At 37.3% G+C, this 27,723-nt stretch overlaps 1 protein-coding gene across 6 annotated transcripts in view; it reads left to right on the top strand.

Annotated features, from left to right (window-relative positions):
* Nucleotides 1-12,334: 12,334 nt before the first annotated feature.
* The window catches only part of GORASP2 (golgi reassembly stacking protein 2), a 29,041-nt gene continuing 13,652 nt past the window's right edge, over nt 12,335-27,723 (top strand). For 2 of the 6 annotated variants that reach the window (XM_036917806.2, XM_036917807.2), the window contains exons 1-3: nt 12,335-12,592; nt 26,126-26,206; nt 27,302-27,505. In XM_036917806.2, the coding sequence (XP_036773701.2) occupies nt 12,530-12,592; nt 26,126-26,206; nt 27,302-27,505 (348 nt within the window). In that variant the 5' untranslated portion in view covers nt 12,335-12,529. The other 4 variants (XM_036917810.2, XM_036917805.2, XM_036917808.2 and 1 more) reach the window with 4 other exon arrangements.

The raw sequence follows: 27,723 nt of genomic DNA, 5'->3' as shown, positions 1-27,723 counted from the left end.
GGGCACCCTAACCCCTGGGCTGCAGGGAGCAGGGAGGCCCCTTACGGAGATAAATAGCCTCCCAGCAGCTCTTGCTCCAACGCGACTCCACCATTTTGGAGTAGCTGCCCGAGCTAGGCCACGCCCACAGCAACAGCGGAGATTAACTCCATAGCAGCCGGGCAGGAAGCAGAAACCCTGTCTGCGCGCAGCTGCGCAGCACAAGCCACTAGAGGGCGCTGTTCTCCCAGGAGAGGAGGGCCACAAACCAACAAGAAAGGAAGTCCTTCCAGCCGTCACTTGTCCCAGCTCTGCAAACTATTCCTATCAACATGAAAAGGCAAAGCTACAGGCAGACAAAGATCACAGAGACAACACCAGAGAAGGAGACAGACCTAACCAGTCTTCCTGACAAAGAATTCAAAATAAGAATCCTAAACATGCTGACAGAGATGCAGAGAAATACGCAAGAGAAATGGGATGAAGTCCGGAAGGAGATCACAGATGCCAGAAAGGAGATCGCAGAAATGAAACAAACTCTGGAAGGGTTTATAAGCAGAATGGATAGAAAGCAAGAGGCCATTGATGGAATTGAAATCAGAGAACAGGAACGCATAGAAGCTGACATAGAGAGAGACAAAAGGATCTCCAGGAATGAAACAATATTAAGAGAACTGTGTGACCAATCCAAAAGGAACAATATCCGTATTATAGGGGTCCCACAAGAAGAAGAGAGAGGAAAAGAGATGGAAAGTATCTTAGAAGAAATAATTGCTGAAAACTTCCCAAACTGGGGGAGGAAGTAATCGAACAGACCACGGAAATACACAGAACCCTCAACAGAAAGGATTCAAGGAGGACAACACCAAGACACATAATAATTAAAATGGCAGAGATCAAGGACAAGGAAAGAGTTTTAAAGGCAGCTAGAGAGAAAAAGGTCACCTATAAAGGGAAACCCATCAGGCTAACGTCAGATTTCTCAACAGAAACCCTACAGGCTAGAAGAGAATGGCATGATGTATTTAATACAATGAAACAGAAGGGCCTTGAACCAAGGATACTGTATCCAGCACGACTATCATTCAAATATGACGGTGGGATTAAACAATTCCCAGACAAACAAAAGCTGAGGGAATTTGCTTCCCACAAACCACCTCTACAGAACATCTTACAGGGACTGCTCTAGATGGGAGCACTCCTAGAAAGAGCACAGCACAAAACACGCAACATATGAAGAATCGAGGAGGAGGAACAAGAAGGGAGAGAAGAAAAGAATCTCCAGACAGTGTATATAACAGCTCAATAAGCGAGCTAAGTTAGGCAGTAAGATACTAAAGAGGCTAACCTTGAACCTTTGGTAACCACGAAGTTAAAGCCTGCAATGGCAATAAGTACATATCTTTCAATAGTCACCCTAAATGTTAATGGGCTGAATGCACCAATCAAAAGACACAGAGTAATAGAATGGATAAAAAAGCAAGACCCATCTATATGCTGCTTACAAGAAACTCACCTCAAACCCAAAGACATGTACAGACTAAAAGTCAAGGGATGGAAAAACATATTTCAGGCAAACAACAGCGAGAAGAAAGCAGGGGTTGCAGTACTAATATCAGATAAAATAGACTTCAAAACAAGAAGTAACAAGAGATAAAGAAGGACACTACATAATGATAAAGGGCTCAGTCCAACAAGAGGATATAACCATTCTAAATATATATGCACCCAACAGAGGAGCACCAGCATATGTGAAACAAATACTAACAGAACTAAAGGGGAAAATAGACTGCAATGCATTCATTCTAGGAGACTTCAACACACCACTCACCCCAAAGGATAGATACACCGGGCAGAAAATAAGTAAGGACATGGAAGCACTGAACAACACAGTAGAGCAGATGGACCTAATAGACATCTATAGAACTCTACATCCAAAAGCAACAGGATATACATTCTTCTCAAGTGCACATGGAACATTCTCCAGAATAGACCACATACTCGGCCACAAAAAGAGCCTCAGAAAATTCCAAAACATTGAAATCCTACCAACCAACTTTTCAGACCACAAAGGCATAAAACTAGAAATAAACTGTACAAAGAAAGCAAAGAGGCTCACAAACACATGGAGGCTTAACAACACGCTCCTAAATAATCAATGGATCAATGACCAAATCAAAACGGAGATCCAGCAATATATAGAAACAAATGACAACAACAACACTAAGCCCCAACTTCTGTGGGATGCAGCAAAAGCAGTTTTAAGAGGAAAGTATATAGCAATCCAAGCATATTTTAAAAAGGAAGAACAATCCCAAATGAATGGTCTAATGTCACAATTATCAAAATTGGAAAAAGAAGAACAAATGAGGCCTAAGGTCAGCAGAAGGAGGGACATAATAAAGATCAGAGAAGAATTAAATAAAATTGAGAAGAATAAAACAATAGAAAAAATCAATGAAAACAAGAGCTGGTTCTTCGAGAAAATTAACAAAATAGATAAGCCTCTAGCCAGACTTATTAAGAAAAAAAGAGAGTCAACGCAAATCAACAGTATCAGAAACGAGAAAGGAAAAATCACAACACACCCCACAGAAATACAAAGAATTATTAGAGAATACTATGAAAACCTATATGCTAACAAGCTGGGAAACCTAGGAGAAATGGACAACTTCCTAGAAAAATACAACCTTCCAAGACTGACCCAGAAAGAAACAGAAAATCTAAACAGACCAATTACCAGCAATGAAATTGAAGCGGTAATCAAAAAACTACCAAAGAACAAAACCCCTGGGCCAGATGGATTTACCTTGGAATTTTATCAGACATACAGGTAAGACATAATACCCATTCTCCTTAAAGTTTTCCAAAAAATAGAGGTGGAGAAGATACTCCCAAACTCATTCTTTGAAGCTAACATCACCCTAATACCAAAACCAGGCAAAGACTACACCAAAAAAGAAAACTACAGACCAATATCCCTGATGAACATAGATGCAAAAATACTCAACAAAATATTAGCAAACCGAATTCAAAAATACATCAAAAGGATCATACACCATGACCAAGTGGGATTCATCCCAGGGAGCAAGGATGGTACAACATTCAAAAGTCCATCAACATCATCCACCACATCAACAAAAAGAAAGACAGAAACCACATGATCATCTCCATAGATGCTGAAAAAGCATTTGACAAAGTTCAACATCCATTCATGATAAAAACTCTCAGCAAAATGGGAATAGAGGGCAAGTACCTCAACATAATAAAGGCCGTATATGATAAACCCACAGCCAACATTATATTGAACAGCGAGAAGCTGAAAACATTTCCTCTGAGATCGGGAACTAGACAGGGATGCCCACTCTTTCCACTGTTATTTAACATAGTACTGGAGGTCCTAGCCACGGCAATCAGACAAAATAAAGAAATACAAGGAATCCAGATTGGTAAAGAAGAAGTTAAACTGTCACTATTTGCAGATGACATGATACTGTACATAAAAAACCCTAAAGACTCCACCCCAAAACTACTAGAACTGATATTGGAATACAGCAAAGTTGCAGGATACAAAATCAACACACAGAAATCTATGGCTTTCCTATATACTAACAATGAACCAACAGAAAGAGAAATCAGGAAAACAACTCCATTCACAATTGCATCAAAAAAAATAAAATACCTAGGAATAAACCTAACCAAAGAAGTGAAAGACTTATACTCTGAAAACTACAAGTCACTCTTAAGAGAAATTAAAGGGGACACTAACAGATGGAAACGCATCCCATGCTCGTGGCTAGGAAGAATTAATATCGTCAAAATGGCCATCCTGCCCAAAGCAATATACAGATTTGATGCAATCCCTATGAAACTACCAGCAACATTCTTCAATGAACTGGAACAAATAATTCAAAAATTCATATGGAAACACCAAAGACCCCGAATAGCCAAAGCAATCCTGAGAAAGAAGAATAAAGTAGGGGGGATCTCACTCCCCAACTTCAAGCTCTACTATAAAGCCATAGTAATCAAGACAATTTGGTACTGGCACAAGAGCAGAGCCACAGACTAATGGAACAGACTAGAGAATCCAGACATTAATCCAGACATATATGGTCAATTAATATTTGATAAAGGAGCCATGGACATTCAATGGCGAAATGACAGTCTCTTCAACAGATGGTGCTGGCAAAACTGGACAGCTACATGTAAGAGAATGAAACTGGACTATTTTCTAACCCCATTTACAAAAGTAAACTCAAAATGGATCAAAGACCTGAATGTAAGTCATGAAACCATTAAACTCTTGGAAGAAAACATAGGCAAAAACCTCTTAGACATAAACATGAGTGACCTCTTCTTGAACATATCTCCCCGGGCAAGGAAAACAACAGCAAAAATGAGTAAGTAGGACTATATTAAGCTGAAAAGCTTCTGTACAGCAAAAGACACCATCAATAGAACAAAAAGGATCCCTACAGTATGGGAGAATATATTTGAAAATGACACATCCGATAAAGGCTTGACGTCCAGAATATATAAAGAGCTCACACGCCTCAACAAACAAAAAACAAATAACCCAATTATAAAATGGGCAGAGGAACTGAACAGACAGTTCTCCAAAAAAGAAATACAGATGGCCAACAGACACATGAAAAGATGCTCCACATCGCTAATTATCAGAGAAATGCAAATTAAAACTACAATGAGGTATCACCTCACACCAGTAAGGATGGCTGCCATCCAAAAGACAAACAACAACAAATGTTGGCGAGGCTGTGGAGAAAGGGGAACCCTCCTACACTGCTGGTGGGAATGTAAGTTAGTTCAACCATTGTGGAAAGCAGTATGGAGGTACATCAAAATGCTCAAAACAGACTTACCATTTGACCCAGGAATTGCACTCCTAGGAATTTACCCTAAGAACAGCAATCAAGTATGAGAAAGATCAGTGCACCCCTATGTTTATCGCAGCACTATTTACAATAGCCAAGAATTGGAAGCAACCTAAATGTCCATCGATAGATGACTGGATAAAGAAGATGTGGTACATGTACACAATGGAATACTACTCAGCCATAAGAAAAGGGCAAATCCTACCATTTGCAGCAACATGGATGGAGTTGGAGGGTATTATGCTCAGTGAAACAAGCCAAGCGGAGAAAGAGAAATAAAAAATGATTTCACTTATCTGTGGAATATAAGAACAAAGGAAAAACTGAAGGAACAAAACAGCAGCAGAATCACAGAACTCAAGAATGGACTAACAGGTACCAAAGGGAAAGGGACTGGGGAGGATGGGTGGGTAGGGAGGGATAAGGGGGGGAGAATTAGGGGGGTATTAAGATTAGCATGCATGGGGGGGTGGGAGAAAAGGGAGGGCTGTACAACACAGAGAAGGCAAGTAGTGATTCTACAACATTTTGCTATGCTGATGGACAGTGACTGTAAAGGGGTTTATAGGGGGGACCTGGTATAGGGGAGGGCCTAGTAAACATAATATTTGTCATGTAAGTGTAGATTAGTGATACCAAAAAAAAAAAAAAGACAGTTACTGTGTGGTAACCTCCAATGAGTTCTACACTAGGGTATAAATGGCATATAAAAGTGTAGGCAAAGGGTCTGTTTGTGTTTATACAGAGGATCAAAGCCTAATTGGGCTACCCCGAAAATGAACTAAGATACGGTATGAAAGAGAACTTCCAACATCAGCACTCTCTGGAAGACTCATGCCAGAAGATGATCATCAAAAAACCCCAACAAAGATCCACGCACTGCTACAGCTGTAGATGCACTCATCCCACCAGTTCCTGGACTTGCCATGGGAATGAAGAAGGAGATATCTAAGCTGGCCTGTGCATACAGTAAAACAACAAATTTGACTGGAGCTATACTGTTGGAACCAATCAAGAATTAGGAGAAGTGCAAATTGTAGTGCTCCAAAATCTTACAACTACAGACTATTTACTGTTAAAAGAACATAAGGGATGTGAACATTCCCCAGGAATGGGTTGTTTTAATTTGTCTGATTTCTCTCAGACTGTTCAAGTTCAGTTGGACAATATCTACCATATCATAGATAAGTTTTCACAAATGACTAAGGTGCCTAACTGGTTTTCTTGGTTTCACTGGAGATGGCTGGTAATTACAGGTATGCTTTGGTTATGTAACTATACTCCTATTACGTTAATGTGTGTACGCAATTTAAGTAGTAGCTTAAAACCTATACATGCTGAAATTACTCTACAAGAAGATATGTCAAAGAAATAATCAATCTTCCCATGTTTTCTTCCGCCTGCTACTCCTATAGCTTTTCTTCTTCCTTCCTAATTACAACCCTTCAATAGAATTCGTGCCTCATATCAAATTTACCAAGTATCATAATTCTTCCAAGTGGTAAAGATACCTCAAGACAAAGGCTGGGCATAGAAGCTACAGGGCATAAATATGCAAAGAAGTAAAAAGCTAACCATTTCAAACAATAAGGCTTCTCTCTCACTTACCAACTTTACATTTCCCTGTATTGCCCCGGAAGATGTCTGGTTAGCCAGAGACGGGTAAGATTCCTCAAGGGAGGAACAACCTAAGACAGGCACAGTCGCAAGGGGTCATCAGGTGAGAAATTGGGGATCAACAGAGGTGAGGCTTAGAACCTCACCCCCCCTGTTCTGAGAGAAATCTTCTGCATCTGTGGATGTTTTATTGCCCTTGTCCAGCTTGGATTAACACATAGTCTACAGGCACACACCTGATCATCTACATTTGCTCTTACAAAACTAAACTATGTTTTCTACCTTTATATTGTATCTACCTACCACTTCAGCATTTTATTAAAAATAATAATAATAAAGAGAGAAATGTGGTATCCACATATAAATCAAGTATAAAAATCAAGAGTATTCATATTTGAACTGACTGTTTATAGTTCATAATGCATGAGCAAAACCGAAAGTTTCTGTGATGACTGCCCTTGTACTGTTCACCATGTTAACTTATTCACTATGTAAGAATTTGTTCTCCATGTAAGAACTTGTTTGTTATGCCCCAGAAGATTGGAGACTGACGAAAATTAGGCTTGGGGTGGATTAATGATTGTGCATTGAGCATTGACTCCCTTATACAGAATTTTATTGTTGTTAACAACCATTTGATCAATAAATATGAGAGATGCCCTCACAAAAAAAAAAAAAAAGTACACACTTCCAATTGTAAAATAAATAAGTAACCGGGATGTAATGTATAGCATAAGGAATATAGTCAAAATATTGTAACAACTTGGTATGGTGATAGCTGGTACCTAGAATTATCATGTATATAAATGTTGAATCAATATGTTGTACACCTGAAACTAATGTAATGTAATACTGTGTGTCAACTACCCTTCAATAAAAAATAATTATCTACAAAAAAAAAAAAAATTCTGAAAGTACTTTATACGTATACTTAGGTTGAAAAAATAAGTAAATAAAGGGTACGTAATGGGACCTAGGTTTCTCACTGTCAGAGTAAGAAGTTACAAATAAGCAAAAGGAAAATGCTAGAATGAATCCTGTGGTGCTTGATTAGAGTCAGAGATAGCATAAACTCTAATTTAATATATGTATGTACAGGTAGAGACCTATAAGAATAATTATACATATGTGTGTATACATAGATCAATATACATTCACATGTTTCCTAGTACTGTCTACTGAGAAGGTCTAAAAAGCAGTGACATTTCAGTAGCAATGAGCACACCCAGATCTTTGTTTCTGAATACCATTCTCCAATTAAAGCAATCAGGGCCCCTTAGAGGGCCCCTAGCTGATTCTAGGGCTGGAACAAGACAAATTCAAGATGAGCCTGGAGCATTTTGTAGTGCTAGAAAGTACAGAAATGCTCAAATAACAATAAAATGGATGCATAACAATGCGAATGTACATAATACCCCTGAACTGTATACTTAGAAATGGTTAAGATAGTAAATTTTATGTTACATATATTTTACCACACACAAAAAAGATGAGAGCCTGTAAAAGGAAAACAGCAGCCAACCAGAAAATTGCCCCAGTGGGCAAATCTGGAACAATTTGAACAACAAAGTATACCATTTTGCATTCCTACCACTACTGAATAATGTAGTACTGGATTACAATCAAAGTATAAAATAAATATACATGAGCCCATATGGATATAAATAAAATGATTAACTAACTAAATAGAGAAGCAAAATTTCTTACAGAGGAATCCCAAATTACTACTGTAGATACACCTCTCTTGAGGGTGAGCTAAACCAACTGACTTGCTTCCAGGGAAAAAGGAAAAATAGCAACTTTACTATTAAGGCAGACAGCACCTTAGCAAAGTAGTCAAAGTTCACCTCACCATGAGTGAGTCATGTTACTGGCATTTACTTCTGATATGATATAGTGAAAAGGGCATTTCATCTCTGTAGTCTTCCTCCCCAAAACCATAAGCATAGTCCATTCCTGAGAATAAATTAGACACTGAAATGCGGGTATATTATATCTGACCAGTGTTCTTTGAAACCATCAAGATCATGACAAACAGGAAAGTCTAAGGCACTGTCACAACCAGAGAAGACTAAGAAGATAAGATACTTAACTGTAATACAGGGTGCTGGAACAGAAAAAGAACATTAGTGGAAAAATTTGTGAAATTTGAATAAGGTTTAGAGTTTAGATAAAACTAATGTACAAACATTGGCTTCTTGGTTTATGTGAGAGATTAACAATAGGAAAAACTGGGTTAAGGAGTGTATGGGAACTCTGTACTATCTGCAACTTTTCTGTTAGTCTAAAATTATTCCAAAATAAAAATCTTATTTAAGGAAACTAAATAAAAAGTGAAGTTTGAAAATAAAGGCAATGAGAATGACAAAGAAACACAAGAACGTCAATATAAACTGGGCCCCCAGCCCATGACTAACTGCTGGGAGGACCCCTCTCAAATCTGCCAGTTCTCATTGACTTTCTGATTGCCCACAAAACAGCAGGAGGTTATTGGACATTACTTTAGTGTGGTAGTTCTTAAGTTTCCTGTGTATCAGGATCACCTGGAAATTAGTAAAGACTACTGAGACCCAAGCTCATTGAAGTAAACTACACTTTGGATTTCTATATTTTCACAAGTTCCCTGATGATTCTGATACATAACCAAGCACTTATTAACATGGCCATTCATTCATTCAACAGCCATTTTTTGAGCAATTATACTATGCCAGACCATTGTTAACAGTGAGTATGCAGTAGTAAACACACCAGGCAAAGACCTCAGGGAGTTTACATTCTAATATGCAAATAAATATACACTGAATCTCTTCTTGTATTTCCTAGCTCCAAGTCACCAAAGAGAAAAATCTGATTGGCCAGGCTAGTCACCACCATCTGTTGTTTGTTTGTTTTGGTGGTGGGTGTGGGTGAGGGGAGAGCTTTTCTTAACAGGGCACTTCATGAGTTATTGGTTAGTGCAGGTAATGGTTGCAGGTAAATCAGGGGTTCCCCTCTACTCTAGTCGGCTATATCTGGAGTTCATGGCATATAACATGACCCCCCACCCACCACCACATCAAGGTTTGCTCCTTCAGCAAAGGAAACTAGATTAGGAAGGGGCTATAGAGGAGGGAGGCCCTGCTGCCTGACTATGCAGTGCAGCTGTCATCCAAATGCGGCAGGAACCAGTTTCCCAAGGTGTCTGGAGGCAACAGTACTAGGCTGCTATAGTCAGTAGGACAGAAATGACCCTTCCATCATGACCTGCTTATTTACGAGAACTCAGAATAAATGGAATAGACACACAAAATTGCACCTCAGATGCTTCTTCCACAAAAATAGATTTCTTCTGGTTTGATTTTTGTTAGCATGTAAATAGTTGCTTTTGGTGGGCTTTGCTTTACTGCTGCCTGTGATGTTTCAAAATACCAACTTGCCCGCAGCAGATTCCTACCTCAACTGAGACTGACTTGGACAATACCTCCTATGTTTTCCTCTCCATCACATTATATTTATTTATGTTAGCTTTGGCAACATCCTTGGGATTTTTTCTGACTTCTGAGCATGTTCCCTAGCTAAAAGAGGAAGAACAACTGGCCCCAGGAAAACTGGAGCTGGTTACCACATTTTTTCAGTCTCAGATCAGGTGAGCCTTGTACCTCACACTCTACCAGCTGCCCCTAAAAAAACAAAAGAAAAAAAAAAGAGTTTGATGAGGTACAAATAGGAGCAACAGAGGTAACTTATTAAATTATTCTGAAATAAGGAAAGGCTTTGAAGTTATTCCTTACACACATTCAATTCAAATCACCAAATATTACCACCATGTTTCAAACACTGAACTGGGAACTGGGATCTAAAGATGAAAAAACACAATCCTCACCCTGAGTGAATGAACCGGAAGTGGTAGGAGATGGCTATGATGATGATTGTTTTCATGACGATGATAATAATGGTCCCAGAAATGAAGAAACTAACTACTCCAACAACTCAGAGAGAGGAGAGAATCATTCTGAATTTAGGGAAAAATAAGCAACATTTGAGATAGGCGTTAGGGATAGTTAGAATTTTTCTAAGTAGAAAATGTACGAAAGAGCATTCCAGATGTATGGATAAGCATGAGTAAAGTTAAAAAGGTAAGAAAGTAAGAGGACTGAATGGGGAATATCATGTAGTCATTTGTGTGGCTAAAGCACAATACAGCTGTAACAAAGGGCAGGAATTGTTCTCTGACCCATGTTCTGCAAATCATGGCTAGCATCAGATGTCTGGGAAACAGAAATTTTGACCACTGAACAAAGCAACAGCTGATGACACGACTTGAGAAGAGCATTATAATTGCCAAGCAGAACAAGAATATTATAATCAAATCTGGTCCTAATATTTATTCCTTTGACTGATTCTACCACAGTCCCTGTCCTTTAGGAGCCATTAGGACATTGTTAGTAACCTCCATTATTTAACTGGGGATTTCATTTGTGTATTTTGGTATTTTTTAGGACTCCTAAAACCTGTATTAGTTTATTTACCACAAAGAAAGATAAATGATTTCTTATTTTTGAATTTTAAAAACTCTTATTGTTACAGAAGCAGTCCATGAGCATTACAAAATAACCAGCAAAAACACAAACATCTGTCACCCCCAGAGATCACCACTGTAATCCTTGGTTCATCTCCTCCCACATCTTCATATTGTACAAAAATGTTTTCATATTGTTCACATATTCTGTCTTGTAACCTTTTTTTTTCAGTCAATAATTTCCACTTTTCCATGTCAATACTTTTCTAATACTCAGTACATACTCTAATTTTCCCAATTGAGCCCAAAATGTCCTATACCTCTAATTTTTCCAAATCAGTCCCCAGCTCAAGACCTTCCATTGCATCTCCTGGTTATGTTCTTTATATCTTTTTTTAAATCCAGTAGATTCCCTTACTGATTATTCTGACTTGAAGGAAAGAACAGTCAACTGTTCTGAAGAACAGTCCACTTCCTATATTTGCCTGGTTTTGTCCTTGTGATGTTATTCTGCTTGTTCTTCTGTCCTCTGTATTCCTCTGAACTGGAAGGTCTAATGAAATATGCTGTAAAATAAGCTAAACATTTTGGGCTAGAATACTTCATGGGTGATATGTACTTCATGTTGCTTCATATCAGAATCCACATTTTCTGATTACAGTTGATCCACCACTAGTGGCCATCAAATGGATCCATGGACAATGGCCATGAGTTGAAGTTCTAGAGAGAAGGGGCCAAAGCCCAAGGGAGTAGGAAAAGTGTGAATACAACTTGGCTACCTAAAGTAGGTGAGATGGGGGCCCCAGCAGCAGATGATGGAATGCCAAGGACAGCCAATTGTGCTTCCCACTCCAGCATTGCACAGACTGACCAATCCTTTGATCTTGTTTTCACAATTAGAGAAGGCAAAAAAACCAGAGCACTTCGTGGGGTCCTCTATGACTCTTTGCGACACCTGTTTCATAAAGGGGAAGTGTTTTCTTTAATAAAACGGAGCTGAGCTGAACGAACACGGTATTCAGCTCACAGAGCCACTATCTCCCTCCTCTGCATAACCTAGGACAAGATCTATAGAACCAGGCAAGAGAGAGCTGGGTGTGTTTGCATCCGCTCCTGTACTTTTTTAGCAGCAGCTCTTTCCCTCCTTATGATCACAAGGGGGAGCTATAACCAAGGAACCGCTCTTTCGGACAAGCGGGAACGGCTCTAGATGAATATTGACTAACCCAGCGACCCGTATCAGGTGCTGCGGCAGAACGAACCGTAGTTCCGCTCTCTCGCGAGCCCAAGTACGCCCCGCCCCGCCCCGCTCTCCTCCTGCTGGCCTCTCTCCCGTTTCCTCGCGGCAGGTGGCGCTGTCTGTAACGTCGCAGCGGCCTCGGCTGCCGCGACGCCGACCTCCCGGCGGGCAGTGCGGCCCGGCTCTCCCGCTGTAGCGAGTGCCACGTCCCAGGCGCTGCGCGGAGGAGCCGAGCGGGCGGCGCGCAGCGGACGGGGAACAACGCGGAGCGCGGCCCGGACACACTGACCGCCCACCGCCATGGGCTCCTCGCAGAGCGTCGAGATCCCAGGCGGGGGCACCGAGGGCTACCACGTCCTGCGGGTAAGGCTCCGCCGGCGGGAGCGGCGGCTGGAGGCGGGGCCTGGCAGCGGGAGGCGGAGGCCCCGTCGGGCCCTATTCCTGGGGCGGCCTGGCCAGACCCCCGCGGAGTAGCGGCGGCCGCGGGCGCTGCCCGGGCCCAGGAGGGCTCGGGCGGCCGCTCCCACTCGCCCTTCTCGGCCCGGAGTTCGCCGCCCTGGGAGGACGGCGGGGGCGGCGCGGGCGTGAGGGAGACAGCCCTGGCTCGGCTGGCTCCCTCTCCTCCTGGGGGCTTTCCTTGCCGCCTCCCCCCGCCCCTTAGTTCTTTGGCTCCAAAGTTAGGAAAGGCGTGGAGGCAGAGTGTGCGGAAGAGGTGGTAGTTGAAGGTAGCGTTTGCGTTTTCCGAGAAGAGGAAGCCTGGGACGCGCAGGCCAGAGGAGGGGACGCGAAGGCAGGTGGTGAGCCACCTCAGCACCGTCTGGATGTCCGGAAAGGCCAGTTAAACAAACAAAAACCGAAATGGCCTACAAGTAGGGTTTACTTGATTGGACAGGACTTTTTTCCCCTTCTTTGTCGCTCCTGACCTTTGCAGCCCTCCTCTTCCACATTTCCTGGCGGGGGAGCTTCCTTTCTGTTCATTCAAAGATTGCGGAGGGTGTAGTGGAGTTAAGGTTTGGATTCGCCGTGATAAAACGTAATGGAGAGGAACGCTTTAAAAAATAATATTTAAATAAAGGAAGCAATCTCAGTCACCAGACGCAGAGAAACTATCTCAAACGGCGTTAGTTAAGCCCCTGCTTATCAACGGCTTGGGTTGTACAAAGCACGTGGTCCTTGCTCATGGAACTGGGAGTCTTTAACAAAGTAGCTTTGATGATTGTGTGCTTTGACATCTGCGTGAGCGGTAACACGGTTTGTCAACAAAGTCGGCCCAGTCCGCAGCGCCATGTCAGGATGTTTTGCTAGACAGTAGCTCCGCGCAGGCAAGAGCGTTTCACTGGAAGCGAGAAAGTGCACTTCCCAGAGCTAGTGATTTTCTGCCTTAGGTCCCGTGTTTGAGGTGAGACAACATTCCCAAACTAAATTACCTAGATAAATGCGTGATAGGCAGTATATGGATCACTTTTCTGATTTTCAGGCTTATCGTGTCTAGTTGCCTCTGCATCCTACTACCGTCTTGAAGCCACACGATGATTCTCACAGTTTCTAATGGTCCGTGAATCCTTGAGGATTCGTTATATTTTTATAATACAGTTATTCAGTAAAACAGTGATAATGAGTTTTAAGTCTGATATAAACCTGTACACATCTAAAGGATTCCAATTCAGTCTTCTGTTAATGACTTTGTTCGATGTAAAACAGTTTGAAGTGTATTTTCTTTACATAGGTGAACCTCAGTAAATCGGTACTCATACATATTCAGTAGTGCAGATTGCTACTAATCTATAAATCTGATCTTTAGAAGCACTAGGGGCAACCTAATTTCCAGTCTGCATCTGGAGCATAAATGTTGCAGGAAGTGAAATGATCCTATCTTTTATTGGAGGAAGTTTTAAAGTAGTAATGATCGTCTAGTTTAGGAGAAGTTTTTAAGTGTTTCTGACTTCCCAACCCATCTGATTCTGTAATGGTTTCCTTATCTTTGTTTTTAAAGGGTAAAGTAGTATGTTAAAGGTTAACATAGAGAAATATCTTCCTTTCATTTGTTTTGACCTGAATGTACAGTGGTATATTCCACTGTTGGATTACTAAATTTGTACACCAAAGTAAATATGGCAGGATAACCCTGGAATAAAATAACCTGTGTTCAACAATTTCCAGAATGATTTAGTTCGAAGTTAGTTTTCTTAATAAATCCCTTGGCCATTTCCTTGTTAGTAATAAGAACTTGTATGACTGGCTTTTGAAATACCAATTAAAGTGACACCCATATCCACAGCTGTTTTATTATTTCAGAGTCCCTACAATTCAGACAGATAGAACATTACATTTTTTCCATTATTTTTCTATATCCGTTGTTAGATTCTGCCTTTAAATCTTTAGGGGACAACCTTGAAATGGTTCCAGATTTTCTGCCCTGAGCAGTTTGCTTTCCTTTATATGTATTCACATGTTAATGCACATTTTCATATTGTAATCATATCGTATGCCCAGCTCTCTATACCCACCCTATTAGTAACCACTATGAATAGTTTTTTATGTATCCTTTCAAAAATGTAAGCATATCAAACAATACACAAACACACCCTTCTCTTTCTGTTTCCTTCTGTAACTGTTGGAATCATATGATACATACTGTTACATTTGTCTTATTTGATAACCTATCTTGGCAGTCTTCCATAGCAACACAGAGTTCTACCTATTTGCTGGGTTGTGTTTTTTTTTGCCATTTTAAATCTTCCTCTTGCTTTCACTTAGCTCCATAGTAGTCTTTTGTACCATAATTAGTCAATCAGCACCTCCTGCTGTTGGACATTTAGTTTCTCTAGTCCTTTGTTAAAAGTACATTACAACCTTAAATCCTACCTTTTGCTTTCACTTAAAATGCACATTTTTCCAGGTCACTGAATTTTAATATTGTCTATTTATATAAATGTTGATCTTCATTTTAGTAAATTATTACATTGTTTTCTGATTATCAGGAGGTATTCATTAGAGATCATTTGGATAAGTTCAAAAGTATAACAAAGAGCCTAAATTACCTGTAATCCTACCATCTAAAGGTAAATACTGTTGAAGTATTTTTCCTAGTCTTTTTTTTTTTTTTTTATATGCCTGACACTGCCCCTTAGCCATGTGTCACAAAGCTTTTGAATGAGTACAATATGGTCAGAAGTTTTAAGATGTTGGCTTTAAAACTTAAATATCCAACAGCTAAGGAATTGTTAAGTACATCAGGACCTAACCACATATTGGAGTGCTATATATTCAGGGAAAATTGTGTTTAAAAATACTCTGTGGGCCTAGGTATGCCTTTCTGTATGTGTTTGTACGTTTGAGCATCCAGGAAAATACAATGAAAAGGTAGTAAGTCAGGATATTAAAAGGTGACATTTTAATATTCCTTTTAAACTTTAATATATTTTCTAAAATTTCCTCAGTGATCATGAAATATTTGTATATTCACAAAAATATAAAAAATTATTTTCAAAAGTAGACACCTAGTGGGAGATTTTTTAATTTTTCAGAAGGCTTCTTTTAAAAATAACATATTTTAGATTCCCTTATGCAGTGGATCCAATGCCATGTTCTCCTTAAGTATCATTTTTATTCTCATCCTCAAATCCTAACATTAGGCAGGAAAAATGTTAGCCAGGGCTTCTCAGTTTTGTTAGAAGTTACTTTAAGTTACTACAGTTGAACTATGTTAAATATAGAATTCTTGCCTAGATTTTTGATTAATTATCAAGCGAACCCAACAAGACCATTTTCAGAATTGCCTTTTTGGAGTTGCCTCATATATGTCCATTATAAGATCTGTTTCTAAATTAAAATATTCAAATTAATTCCATTCTACACTTACTACTCCTTGAGATGGGGGATATTGTGAAACCAGTGTTCACAACAGTATGGGCACATGGAAAATGTCATGTGCACTATTCCTTATCATTTCCTCCAAGAGAGATTTTGAGGGAATGGATGTTTTGAAGGAAAGGCCATTGAGATGAAGTTTGCCTCCAGGCCTTTTATCTCCTGAGCCATTTGCTGTAGACTGGGTTGCAGTAGTTATTCTCCTTAGAGGAGAAAGTGACACTAAGTGGAATTATTTCAGTAGAAAAGAGAATACCTACTCTGTATCTGCTATTATATGGATCTGCTCTTCTTAAATGGCACCTCACTAATATACTTGAAATCCAAAGGATTTCAACTTAGTACTTATTTTGAGAAAGTGAATTTTTTCTGTGTGTGAACACAGTGCTTCTCATACTTTTTAAACTTTTTAAACTCATGTCCCCATTTGAAAAAACATAAAAGTCTCACTACTACTCCCTTCTCACTCATTCTTAAAATAATGGGTATAAAAAGAAAATTTTGGGGTTATTTGATGTTTTCCAAATATAAAGTTATAATTCAAAAAGCTTTTTTATAAACACCATCTAAATATTCTGATCTGCTCCCAAAATTTATCTCTTTTAGTAAAAGGCTGCAAACATATAAACATTTCTTTGAAATTGCTTTCAAATGTAGGAATCAGACTTTTTCAGTTTATTAATGCTATGGAATACAATGAACCTTAGAACACTTTTAGGAATTGTAAATATCAGACATAAATTTCCTGATATTGATAATCCTTGAACAAATTAGTAATGTCATGTTGTTTACATACGGTTTCATATTTTTGTGATGAAGTGTGTTTTAATTTATGCACTATCATCTTCAGGATCCTTATATGGGGAAGACCTGTTGGTAGGTAATGATGGCTTCTGTCTTTGGTCAGTAAGTAGCAGAGTGTACAGTATTGGCTCTCAGGCCTACTGGGTCAGATACTAACAGGGCTTTTTAATAATTCATCTGAAATTTCCATAAGGATTGAACTTACAGTAACCACTAACCACTAATATCAGTATATTCATTTTGCTGGCTTTAATATTCTACTGAAAGAATTACATTATTTTGATTGATTCACTAATAAAATATTTGTTAACCTAAACTAGAAAATATTCATTTTCTAGTAAAGGTTTGGTATTTGGAATTTGACTGTAGATGCTTTGGGAGGTGAGATTATCAAGTAAGGTGACTTTTTTTTTTTTTTTTCCAAACAAAGGCAGAACCAAAGTTTGAGAGACTGTGCATGTATATCCCTCTTGGAATTGCAGATAAATTTATTGCAGCATGAAGAGAATGATGCTGGAGTTATGTTTTTGTCTACTTAAGCACCAGTGAGAGATCATTCAAGCATATTATCAGTAATGAGGAAGCTTGTCATCTTGTGGACATGAATACACTGAGACCTGTCACAGACCAGCAGAGACCACCTTGGAGAATCACTAGATTTTAGTGTCAGCTATATCACTTTATTGTGTTTCCTTGAGCATGAAAAGTAGAGAGAATGGTAATGCCACCTCCACCTTTTTTACTAAAAATCACTTTAAATAATATATATGAAAATATTTTGGGAAAAAAACTTAAATTTCTTAATTAAACAATTATTTGCTATTTTGTTGATTATCATGAGGATTAAATGAGATATTCCATATAAAGTTCTTGGCATAGGGTGTGGAACATAACAAAGACTTGATAAATGTTAGCTGATTCTTTTATTATTAACCCTTGCATTATTTTATCACCCATGGAGAATCACTATTGTAGTAGCAATACTGGTTAAACACTAGGCACATACTAGTTAAATGTACCAGTAAATATTTTCAGTAGTATTTCCATTTAAAATCAACCATTCAGCAGATACATTTTTTTCATGTACCTAGCCCTGTACTTTACTGCTGTTTGAAACATAAGTTTTAGATCAAATCCGATCCACTAATTTTATGAATTGTGCCTGCTCATTTTTGCGGATCCTTATTTTTAAGAAACTTTTACTTCCCTCTTTAAAAAGGTAGAATATCCGTGTCCTTTTTACTGCTTACCACAGTGTTACTAACAGATTAAGTAAAACGACTTTTTAAAAGAGTCTTTGTAATTAAAATGGTCTTGTTGAGTTTGATCTACACTGTAGAATTATAGATAACTTAGCAACAGTTGGACTTAGTTCATGGTAAATCATTCAGTCTTAGAGACCATGTAGTCAGCCTCTTCACTTCACAGCTGAAGCAAACGAGCACAGAGATTACTGCCTAAGGTCACACAGCAAGCTTGCTTTCACTAAGAAACTATCTCAGTGAGTATGTGTGGAAAGTATAAAGGTGACAGGTTGACAGAGGCTTTGCTGCTTTTGGAGCAGACTTCCGTTTTTTCCAGCATTGTTTTCCTAATAAATAGATCTTTTCTAGGAAGGTATTATGTAATATGGGTTTTTATTTCCTTTTAGTTATCACCTATAGAACATGTGAGGAGAATGTTTAGCAGATGAGGCTTGAACTCTTCTAGTCTGCTGCAAAATTATTTATCACACGTTTTATCAAGTCCCAAAGAGGGAAACTGGCCCTTTAGAGACATAGACCTCCCCCCACTTCAAAAGTACCTTTTCAAAAATACATAACTATGAAGGACTTGGGGTTTCTTTTTATTACATCATGTTCCCAGATTTTCACACCATTTTGATCACATTAGTGAGCGCATGCATGCACACACACACACACATAAAATATAGGCTTTACATACACAGTTAAAGTGAGTGGTCATTTGGATGTTAATGGATCAATTTTAATGACCCAAGTCTAGCATAAAGAATTTTTATCCTTTTAATCCCAGAAGAAAAGATGGATGCTTGCCTGGAAAGCAACCAGTATAGAACAGTTAGGTCTGTACACAAAAATTCAAGGTAAATCTGGCAAAACTTCTACTTATCTAGGGTCAAGAAAGTGAGGGAAAAGTCGAAAGTTTAATTGCTTTTATTATGTGGAAGTTCATTGGACAAACAGTTAATGGGGCAGTTTTTCAAACTTTATTACAACTCAAGTAAGAAATATATTTTCTATTGTAGCTGGTACATTCTACATTTCATGAAAAGTACCCTTATTAAGTCATGACTTTTATATTTTTTCTATTCTGATATTTCTCTATTTTGACATTTGTCTTTTCTTTCATAATCCACTAAATAGATTTCAGAACCCACTGAAACTCCCCATAATAGGGGAATGACACCACTTTAGGTATTTGTGTATATTTGGTAATTCAAAATCCAGCTTCAATTATTCCTGCTAATTTCTGTTTATGTATTGGGTATGGGTGCCCCTTCACTGTGTGGTTTCTATATAATCTCATTGTTTCTTGAGTAAAAAATGTCTAGCAAATTTCATCTTGCCTTTACTACAGGTACAGGCTTATTTATCACACATTTTATCAAGTCCCAAAGAGGGAAACTGGCCCTTTACAGACATAGACCTCCTCCCACATCAAACTCATTGTTTCTTGAGTAAAAAATGTCAATAGGTGTTTTTTATTGAGTGCTTTTGAGAAAAGGATTTTTCATGTTGAGATTTGTATTTTGGTAAGAGAACCCCAGTTTAAACTCAAATAAAGTTTGAAGCCAGTAACTGTCCATAATTTCTCCTTGGCCATGTTTTGGTCCACATTTCTTTTTACAATTATACTTTGTAAGTATAATTGCTTTTTATTATTTTCAGCTACTTTGTTACATTCCTTAACTGTTCAAAGTAAATACCTGGCCAGATAAGAATTGGGAAAAGTACAACTTCACCTTGTTTGTTAGATCTCTCAGGGTTTGTGTAGAGTCAGATTTTTGCTAAGACTGAGTATTTACTGCTTAAATATCAAAACTATGTTACATGTTTATCTATTTTTAAAATGTATTGCATGCTTCCCCAGCATCATAGGTAGGTGCTAAATATATTTAACTCCTTTCTGTCTTAATTGTTAGGATTACTGGCAATTAATGTGCCACATTGGACCATAAATCATGTAGGTATCACCTAGACCTGTACTGTCCAGTATAGCAGCCTCTATCCACATGGCTATTTAAACATAGATATAAATTATTAAAATTAAATGAAGTTAAAAATTCAGTTCCTCAATCACATAAGCCACATTTTAAATGCTTCATAGTCATATGCAGCTAGTGGCTACTGGACTGGAACACATACAGAAGATTTCCATATTCAAAACAAGTTCCATAAACAATGGCAGAGACTTTTTCATCTTTGTACTCCATACAAAGACACAATCACAATGAACACTTTTTATATGAAGTGTACAGTTAGTACTCCACTAGGTAGAATTCGGTACTTGGTTCAAGACAGGTACTTTTTTTTCCTTTTGGTTTTTGGTGTTTGTAATTTTTATTTCCTCTCATTTTCTGCCAGCCATCATTTTTGGCTATAATTAAATGGCAGTAATGTCTCTTTCTTCTTTTAGCTATTTTGGCTATTACTCTGGGAATCAGAAAGCCAATCTATATAAAATAAATATAATTGAATAGTGGTCCTGAAATGTTCCTGTGAAGAAGAGTGTTAACATAAGTTCCTCTGTGGCCTTTGCATCGACTACTCAGTGTCCTTTTTGAGTTAATACTGGTTTAGTCCTTTAGACTTTTGCTTGTTTTCACACTGTGTTCCTCATGGGTGAGGTGTTGTGGGTGTTCTTGGATGGCAGTTATTTCATTTCTACTTTTTAGATAGAGGGAGCAAATCTTAAAACTTTTATATAAAAAAAAAGTTCTTGTAAGTGTACAACTGATGAATTTTCATAAACACACTCATAGCCAGCATCCCAGCCATTTCTAGCCACACACCAACTACCACCAACCCCCTAGAGTGAATACTATCCTGATTTCTAACAGCATAGAGTATTTGACTTGTTTTTATACTTTATATAAATGGAATCATATGATATATTTCATTTGTATCTAGCTGCTTTTGCTCAAATACTGCTTGTGAGATTTATCCATATTGTATATTGTTGTAGATCTTTCATTTCATCAATATATTTTATGCCATTGAGAGAGCGTACCAAAATTTATCTGCTCTGCTTCTGATGGGCATTTGTGTAGTTTTTAGTTTGGGGTTAGTACAAGTAGTGCTGCTTTGAACATTATACTGTATATGTCTTTCGGAGAACATGTGTATACCCATTTCTGTTGGGTACACTAAAGAGTGAAATATTCAGTCAAAGGTGTGCATATTTCAATATTAATAAATAATTGCCAAATAGTTTACTAATCTACATTCCCACCAGCAGTAATTGATGGTTCTGATTGTTCCATATCCTCACTAACAAGTGTTTTCCATCTTTTTCATTTTGGCAGTTCTGATAGATGTGTTGTAGTTTACATTGTGGTTTTAATTTGCATTTCCTTGATGATTATTGAAGTTGAGCAAATTGGCCAAGTCAGTATCCTCTTTTGTTTCGTTTCTGCTTATGTCTTCTCCCCATTTCTCTACAAGTTTTTTGTTTTTTTTTAAGCAACTTTATTGAGATCTAATTTATATACCATTAAATTCAACCTTTTAAAGTATACAGTTTGGTGGTTTTTTAAGGATATTCACAGAGTTGTGCAACCAGTATCTAATTCCAAAACCTTTTTATCACCCCAGAAACTGTACCCATTAGCAGCTACTCTTCATTCCCCCTGGCCCCAGCCCCTAGCAACCATGAATCTACTTTCTGTGTCTATGGATTTTCCTGTTCTGGGCATTTCATGTAAATGTAATCATACAGTATGTGGTCTTTGGGACTGGCTTCTTTCATTTAGCATAATGTTTTTAAGCTTCATTCATGTTGTGATATGTTTCAGTACTTCATTTCTTTTTATTGTCAAATCATATTCCATTCTATGGGCATACCACTTTTGTTTATCCATTCATCAGTTGAGGGACATTTGGCTTCTCTCCTCTGTCTGGCTGTTAGGAATATTGCAGCTATGAAATTTGTGTGCAAGTTTTATGTGGACATGTTTTCATTTCTCTCAGTTACATATCTAAGAGTGGAAGTGCTAGGTCACACAATAACTCTGTATGTGACATCTTGAGGATCTGTCAAACTGTTTTCCACAGTGACTGCACTATTTTACATCCCACCATCAATGAATGAGGGTTTCTCCACATCCTTACTAACCCTTGCTATTGTCTTTCCATTTTAGACATTGTCATGGATGTGCAGTGGTATCTTTTGTGGTTTTACTGTCTTTCATAATGGTTTGTAGTAGTTCTAAATTTGTTCTGAATACAGTTCCTTTGTTGGATATGTATTTTTCATTTTTTGGAGTGTCTTTTCACTCTTGTCTTGTGATGAGCAGAATTTCTTAGTACAGTTTAGTTTACCAGTTTTTTGTTTAGTTTATGGTTAGTGTTTTTTGTGTCTAGTTTAATAAGTTTTTTCATACTTGAAGCTCTCAAAAGCTTTTCTCTATAAACACTTTTTCTCTACAAAGTTTTTCTCTAAAAGTTTGTTTTACCTTTATAAGTTTTTTATTGTTTATTTTACATTATTGTTTTATTGTTTGACCTTTAGATCTGCTATCTGTCAAGAACTGATCTTTGAGAGACATTTTTAAAGATCTAGCAGACTAACATTTTAGGTCTTTTTTTTTTAAGTAGGTGAGAGATAATTAATACATGCTTTTTGTCCAGGATTAATTGGTTGTAAAGATTTGCCCTCCTATGGTGATTGTGGTGTTAGAAAGTGAGCTTAAGATTTATAGGACTCCTGTCAAATCATAAGAGACTTAGCTAGGCATTTCATAAACATAAACTCATTTAATCTCTACAATATTCTTGTAAAGTAGATGTTATCCCTTACATGCTGGTGAGAAAACTGAGGCCTAGAAAGATGAACTTTCCCACATTCACACATCTTAATAAGTAGGCAAAACCATGGCTCAAAACTAAGCCAGTCTGGCTCTAAAACTCTTCCCACTGTGCTTTTTTTCAGAATCTTATACAGTCTTAATTATTAAATCTTTAAATTTAACATAGTCATCTTAAATTGCCATGATATATGGCCCTATAATGTTAATGGCCTATGGAGCCAGGTTTTTCCTTTGTTTGTTTGTTTTTATGATGGTTTGAAGGAAGTGAACAGTAAATCAACAATTGAGAGATCTCATAGGGGACAGAAAATACTGAAGTATGTAATCTGATGCTTAAGAGATTAGGTGCCTGAGAAACCTACCTGTGTGGATGTTTAATTTGCTATGTTGTGGATGTTACATTCCAAGCTATGAAATGTAGGAAATTTCATTTAAGTGTATTATGGTCAAAAAGAACATTTTCTAGGGCTCCCTCTTCTGGATTCCTAGCAATAATTAAGATAACCTAGTTTGCCAGAACTGTCCTGGTACTAATGATGTAAATAAATTTAGGAAAGAAATTTCCAAGGTCCATTAGAAACAGGAGAACAATGTAGCAAATGAAAATAGAAAAATAGAGTCAGTGAAAGGATTATTTAAGTTTGTTTATTTTAGAATTCACATGTAGCTATTGAATCTTATTTGCGTTATAGGGAAGAATACTTCAAATGATACTGGAAACTTCATTTCAAGCAAATAGTTTTAAAACTATACTTGGTGGCATGGTAAGAATCAGTGTTTGGGATCAACTTTCTAAGTTGGTAATGACAGTACAAAGGTATTGTCTTTCGCCCTTTTTAAAATTAAAAGGTAAACTTTTGGCAGCCTCAGTGGAGAAGTCTGAAATTGATCAATGGGCTAGTTGGTTTCTAGATAAAATAGTCATTTTAAAATATTCAGATTAAGAGAATTAGATGAGTAGATGTGGAACCTATTAAATGAGAAATTCCACTTTGAGGAGGCTCCTGTGTCTCTGCTGATGATCCTCTTTCACTCCTGAGGCATTTCACACCTAACTGATAGGCACATAATAGGCATTTCACATCCAGTAGATAGTGACTCTTTTTCCCAGTTAGCTGTGAACACGACCTCACTTTTCTTCTCGTAACAGCTCACAGCAGCCACTGGGTTCCTCTTAGATCTACCGTTTGAGGAGAGATCTACCTGCCACGTTGGGTTCTAAACATTTTGCTTAATAATACATAGAATATAAAATATCCACCACTTAAGAAAGTTAAGTTTAAAGAAACTAAATGAGTTTATTATTTTTATTAGTGGTAATGTCTTTAAATAATAAATCCCTTTAATATTTAATTCGTTTAATTTACAAAAATGATTTAGTCCCAAATTTGCAGGAAAATTACATGAAGAAAGATCAGTTTTAGTAAGTTAAACATTGAACCATCTTTATAATGGATAACTATTCCTTACTGTGACAAATGAAGAAAAACCAGTTTTACTTCTTCAGAGGCAATGATAGTATAATTTGACTTTAAATAAAAGGTAACATTAATACAAGAACGAATGTATCATTAATCCAGGATTAAATACCATTAATCTGAAAGTGTAGTATTATTAGGAGGACATATTCTGGGAACAGTCTGGGTTCCATTTTAAAGCACTAAGATTATTTGTTACTGTGTAAATAGCTACAGATGTATGTGTGGATGAATTTGTATATCTGTTTTTTGCAAAGCTTCAGAATTGGCTATTAGATCTGCTGGGCTGTTACAGAAAATCAGCCTACGAATACCAATACAAACTTCATTTTCATAGGTAGTTTTGATGGTATAAAACATCAAGCAGAGTAAAAATTCCTTTAAAAATTATGAAAATATTTTAGGGGAAATGCAAAGTAGATTATATTTTTGTTGTATTCCTACTGTTACTAGCTACTAATACTTCTATTACTGCAAATTTATAAATTTTAATAATTTATTTTAATCCATTTCAAATTCGAAATGCTAAAACATTTGAGTTGTAGATAAACTGATGACCTTGTTAATCTTCCATTAAAAGTCCTCTGTAAGTCTGGCTCCGGTCTTCTTACTGGATTAATAGTTCTAAAGATATACATTTGAGTTTCACCTCTGTCACTAGTCAGCTGTGGGATCATAGGCAAGTCACTGGATGGTTTCTTCACCTGTAAAACAAAGAACTGTAAAATCCATGGCTTTAACTCTTTATTTGGGTCGTGGAGAAACCCTTTAGAGAATCTGATGAAAGCCATGGATTTTTACGCCCAAAACCCTGCAGATTTATACAAAATGTTGCATATAATTTCAGGAGCTGCAGTGTTCCTGAAGCTATCCACAGACCTCAGTTTAAGATCCCCTATATTACAGGATATCTTATTTTTCAAATTCTGTCATTCTATATTTCTATCCCACACCACCCTGTTGTCTAGCTATACTGTATTATGATTCTCACTTTGCAGCTCCTTCTTCTGGTTTTTACTCATATTATTTCTTCAACTTTCAGATAGATCTTCTTCCTTATCCCCTTATCCATCTTCACCTTTGAAAGTTCTACCCCTTTATAAAAGCACAATTCAAATACCTTTTTTTTCTTTTTTTTCTGTGAAGCTTCTTCAATCAGAATGCATCTTCTCTTTAGAACTTTGTACCCCTATCATAGCCCTTAACCTGTTTGGTCCTGTATTACAGTTACTAAAGGGCTCTGTCTCCCCTTCTTCCCTTTTTCTCAACAGATTATAACTGTCTTGATGTCAGTGACTGTGTTCCTATATTAGCTTTGTAACTAAATGGCACTTTGCTAGTAGTAATTGAATAATGCTTGCTAAATTAATTTGAATTTGTCTCTCCGGTATAATGATTAACTTTCTGCTCTATTGTGTGCTGAATGTTGGGAGCTTGCTCCTGCCTGACCCCTAAAAGTAGAAAGTGGTGTGAAATAGAACCATAGAGGGAAAACCTCATATAGAAGGTGAACTTAAAAGAATGGGTAGTTTAGGGGGCTACAAGGGCATTATCTGGGAGAGATTAAGAGAAATGAGAGAACTGGTATGTACCTATATTTCTTTATCAGTGAAATTAATCTATTTACTGAAAAGAGATAGGTATTAAAATTTAGCTTATACATATTTTTCCTTTTTGGCACTTTTGTTTTCACAGGTACAAGAAAATTCCCCAGGACATAGAGCTGGACTGGAGCCATTCTTTGACTTTATTGTTTCTATTAATGGTTCAAGATTAGTAAGTTCAGTTTTTTGTAGTTTTGCCTGTAGTATTTTATAATCTTTTGAAAATGGAATTTTTCAGATAATCTGGGGTGGATGTTTATTCATTATTTACAAACATTATATATAGAGTATGATACCAGTTTTTAAAAGTAATTACGTATTAGTAGACATGAAGATGTCAAATGTAGGATACTATGCCTCACACTCTAGCAATTATCTTAGGGGAATAAAATCACTGGAGACTTTTACTTTATATGTTAAGTATTTAGATTTTTTAAGCAGACAGAAATAATTAAGATGAAAAAGTTTGATTTTTCTAGATGTCGTACTTCTCTAGGTTATTGACAAATGGATTAGTAGATTCATTCTCAACCTGTCAATTTTCTTGTAGCTCAATTCCATAATATATAAATAATGTTATTGAAACCAGACAGAGAACTGTGTTCCAGAAGTGCAGGATTAAAACTACTTTTCATAAGTTTTTTAGTTTACCCATAATGAAATCCTATAGGAAGAAAATTACATAATTTCAGCAAAGGAAATTTTTAATGACAGTTGCTACATGGTCAGTTTATTATTGCACAACAGTCTTAAGATTTTATTCATTACTTAATATTTCCTACATAATGGTCTTTATTCATTTATGTAACAAAATATTTAATATACAGCTTTCATTTTCTTTACCTGCCAATTCCTAATAAATAAATAAAGTATATATTTAGGAGTAGAGTCCAAAATTAAATTTCCATCCCAACAAATGATTTGGATTCTAAAATCAAAGCCATACCAATTCTGTTAGTAATATGACTTTTTACATAGTATTTTGTATTTTTATCACTGAAGCTCTAGATCACTTCAGATAATGTTGTGTTGCAAATTCCATAATCCGTAATCAGCTATTAGAAGAAAGTCAGAGGTTGTTGCTACATACAAGTTTTTAACTTCTTGACATTCTTTTACTTGGCAGAACATTTGAATGTTAATGAAAGCTTTGCTTGTTGAAATGTTTGTTTTTATTGATTAATATTACTCCAATAGGGCCATAGGATATTTAAGGTAAGAGAGCATCAAACTTTTATAAAGAAAAATGATTTCTGTGTGTTCACAGAATAAAGACAATGACACTCTTAAGGATCTACTGAAAGCAAATGTTGAAAAGCCTGTAAAAATGCTTATCTACAGTAGTAAAACCCTGGAGCTGCGAGAGACCTCAGTCACACCAAGTAACATGTGGGGTGGCCAGGGCTTGTTGGGAGTGAGCATTCGTTTCTGCAGCTTTGATGGGGCAAATGAAAACGTTTGGCATGTGCTGGTAGGTATCAACTGTGAGCTGTTACTTGCTTTTTAAGAAGCGATGTAGAAAGCTGTTTTAACAGTGCTTGTCTCCAGTTTAGTGAGATTGTAGTATTATTATTAGGCTCTTGTTTCTGAAAATCAGAATCCATTGCTTTTAAAATATGGATTAATTTTAAAAACTTGAGGAAGAGAAGCAAAGATAGATACCCAGAAGTATTAGATAATAGAAGTATT

This window comes from Manis pentadactyla, chromosome 6, assembly GCF_030020395.1.
Source record: "Manis pentadactyla isolate mManPen7 chromosome 6, mManPen7.hap1, whole genome shotgun sequence".
Classification (NCBI taxonomy): Eukaryota; Metazoa; Chordata; class Mammalia; order Pholidota; family Manidae; genus Manis; species Manis pentadactyla.
The sequence above is the reverse complement of the archived record's forward strand: the minus strand, read 5'-3'. Positions and strand labels throughout refer to the sequence as shown.